The following is a 3566-nucleotide window of genomic DNA, read 5'->3' on the forward strand; positions in this document are numbered from 1 at the left end:
GATGGCGGCCGCTGTGCGGGGGAAGCCGTTCTCTCTCCGGTTGCATCCCCACGGCCGAGGCGGGGGGACGAGGAGCGCCCTGCAACTTCCCCTGCTTCCCTCGGCTTCTCTCCGGTCCCCCGGGGATCAGGGCTGGAAGCTCGTGAGGATGGCACAGCATGGCACAGCACGGCACAGCACGGCACAGCACGGCACAGCAGGGCACAGGATGGCACAGCACGGCACAGCAGGGCACAGCAGGGCGACAGCACAGCAGGGCACAGGATAGCACAGCATAGCACGGCACAGCACAGCACAGCACAGCTCAACAGGGCACAGCACAGAACGTCGAAGCGTGGCACAGCACAACTCGGCACAGCACATCGCAGCATGGCACACTAAGGCACAGCTCAGAACGGCACAGCATGGCAAGACGTGGCACCCATGGCGTAGCACAGCACAGCTTGGCACATCACAGCATGGCACAGCATGGCACAGCACAGCTTAGCACAGCACGGCACAGCACAGCTCGACATGGTACAGCTTGGCACATCACAGCATGGCACAGCATGGCACAGCACAGCATGGCACAGCATGGCATATCACAGCTTGGCACAGCATGGCACATCACAGCATGGCACAGCTTGGCACATCACAGCAGGGCACAGCACAGCTCGACATGGTACAGCTTGGCACATCACAGCATGGCACAGCATGGCACAGCTTGGCATGGCACAGCTTGGCAGAGCACAGCATGGCACAGCATGGCAGAGCACAGCATAGTACAGCACAGCGTGGCACATCACAGCATGGCACAGCATGGCACAGCATGGAACAGCACAGCATGGCAGAGCACGGCAGGACACAGCGCACCCTGAGGTGCCCCTGCCCTACGTTTCCATTCCTGGGAGATGCTCCCAGCTCAGCTTTGCCCCTCATCCCTGCGGGTTGCTCTGCAGAGTGCTGGAGACACTGAGTCAGGAGCTCCCGCGGCACATCCGGACCCAGACCGTGGATTACAGGGGGGAAGGCGCCCGTGGTGCCGCCCGGGGCCCCGGCGATGAAACCAGAGCGGAACGCCCAGCACAAAGAGCCGGAAACCCAACCAGCCAGAAAGACGACACCGAAACCGGGCAGGGAGCTCGGGTGGGGCAGGGCGGAGGGGAGGCGCGGAGCATCCCTGGCACCCACCCTTCAGGACGGTCTCAAACGCCTGCTCGACGTTGGTGGAGTCCAGCGCCGACGTCTCAATGAAGAGCAGCCCGTTGTTCTCTGCAAGGACAGTGAGACCCTGCAGACCCCGCTGGGTTCTCTTTGGGGTCCCCAGGTCGGGGTGGCACAACGCCGTACCTGCAAACATTTTCGCCTCCTCCGTGGGCACCTCCCGCGCCTGCGCCAGGTCGCTCTTGTTGCCCACCAGCATGACCACGATGCTGGCCTCGGCGTGGTCATAGAGCTCCTTCAGCCAGCGCTCCACCACGTCGTACGTCTGGTGCTTGGTGATGTCAAAGACGACCAGAGCACCCACAGCCCCACGGTAGTACCTGGGGGAGCAGCCCATCTTTGCCCCGTGCTCCAGGCAGCCATGGAGCATCCTCGCGTGGGGCATCCATCCGTGGGGCATTCACTGGGACATGCATCCATGGGGCATTCATTTATCCATAGGGAATCCATCCTTGGGGTACTCAATGGGGCGCCCATCCGTGAGGCACCCATCCATCCATAGGGCACCCATCCATCCATAGGGCACCCATCCAACCATGGGACACCATCCACCCTTGGGGCACCCAGTGGGACCTGAATCCATGGGACACCCATCCATCTATAGGGCACCCATCCATCCATGGGGCACCCGCACATCCATGGGGCACCCGCACATCCATGGGGCACCCTTGGGTGCCGTTCATCCTTACGCAGAGGTGATGGCACGGTACCGCTCCAGCCCGGCCGTGTCCCAGATCTGTGCCTTCACCGCGGCGTCTCCCACCAGGATGGTGCGGGTGGAGAACTCCACGCCGATGGTGGTGCGGCTGTCGTGGTTGAACTCGTTGCGGGTGAAACGGGACAGCAGGTTGGTTTTGCCCACGCCGGATTCCCCAATCAGAACCACTGAAGAGAGAAGAGAAATCCCACGGGACTTCAGATCAGCTCAGATAACCCTTCTGGCCTCAGCCAGACCCACCGGCATCCCACCGCTGTGGCACTGCAGCACTGGGACGTCCCCGCTGCCACGGGGTGCGCAGACACCCCTGGGAGCCTTATAGAAAAGGAAGAAAAAGGAGAAAAGCAGCCCCCTGCCCACCCTGCCCCTGCCCCCAGTGGTCCCAAGCAAGCCCAGAGATGTGCAGACAGATGGGCTCAGCCCCGGCGCAGTTGATCCCTAAGCACACGCAGTCCCCACTCCCATGCTGGCAGCTCTCAGCCCCTCTCGGGGGTCTCCATCAGCCCCGGGGTGTCCCGGCTGCAGGAGCGGGGTGAGGGTACTGCGGGGCCACGGGGACATTGCTGCGGTGGCACCCAGGCCCTGGGCTGGTGCTCCTCAGGGGGTGGGCACAGAGCACAGGGTGCCCCCACCCGGGCACTGCAGCAGGACGACTTTGGAGCCCGCTGCTCCCTGCGCCCGATCTGCTGCTGTGGCAGCTGCAGACGTGTGGCTGTCCCCATCCGTGTGCCTTCCCTGCCTGCTGACAGCTCAGGGTGGCTGAGGGTTCCCTGTACTTCCAGGCAGCACCCCAACCTCTCCATCACCACCATGGGACACCAGGCAGCACCCCGACCTCCTCCCCATCAGCACCATGGGACACCAGGCAGCACCCCGGCCCAACCAGCACTATGGGACACCAGGCAGCACCCTGACTTCCTCCCCATCACCACCATGGGACACCAGGCAGTACCCCGACCTCCTCCCCATCAGCACCATGGGACACCAGGCAGCACCCTGACCCCACCAGCAATATGGGACATCAGGCAGCACCCCGACCTCCTCCCCATCACCACCATGGGACACCAGGCAGCACCCCGACCCAACCAGCACTATGGGACACCAGGCAGCACTCTGACTTCCTCCCCATCACCACCATGGGACACCAGGCAGCACCCTGACCCCACCAGCGCTATGGGACACCCCAATCCCACCACTATGGGACACCAGGCAGCACCCTGATCTCCCCATCAGCACCATGGGACACCAGGCAGCACCCTTACCTCCTCCCCATCACCACCATGGGACACCAGGCAGCACCCTGACCCCACCAGCACCATGGGACACCAGGCAGCACCCCGACCCCATCACCACGGGACACCCCAACTCCCCCCCAGCTATGGGACATGGCTGAAGCCAGTGCCCCCCCGGTCCCAGGACCCTCTGCAGTGCCACATCAGCCACAGGCACAGCCCTGGTCCCGTCCTGCTTTGGGAACCCACAGACCGGGGAGGGCACTCCGGAGCCGGGGCCCCCACGTCCTGCTGCCCCGTCCTTCTGGGAACCCCCTCACCTTTAAAGACGAAGTTGTAGTCCTCCTCGGCACTGCTCATATCTCCCAGCTGCCGCCCGGTTTCCTCCTTCCCTCTGCCAGAGGTTTCCTCCT

At 63.7% G+C, this 3566-nt stretch overlaps 1 protein-coding gene across 1 annotated transcript; it reads right to left on the bottom strand.

The window, feature by feature from the left end:
- Positions 1–810: 810 nt before the first annotated feature.
- On the bottom strand, positions 811–3560 carry RAB25 (RAB25, member RAS oncogene family). The gene is made up of 4 exons (XM_010727985.3): positions 3474–3560; positions 1893–2088; positions 1330–1523; positions 811–1251 (listed from the first exon to the last, which is right to left on the bottom strand). The coding sequence occupies exons 1-4, from the start codon at positions 3511–3513 to the stop codon at positions 902–904; spliced, it is 780 nt and encodes a 259-aa protein (XP_010726287.1). The 5' UTR covers positions 3514–3560; the 3' UTR covers positions 811–901.
- Positions 3561–3566: the final 6 nt, after the last annotated feature.

Source organism: Meleagris gallopavo, unplaced genomic scaffold, assembly GCF_000146605.3.
Source record: "Meleagris gallopavo isolate NT-WF06-2002-E0010 breed Aviagen turkey brand Nicholas breeding stock unplaced genomic scaffold, Turkey_5.1 ChrUn_random_7180001951303, whole genome shotgun sequence".
Taxonomy (NCBI): domain Eukaryota; kingdom Metazoa; phylum Chordata; class Aves; order Galliformes; family Phasianidae; genus Meleagris; species Meleagris gallopavo.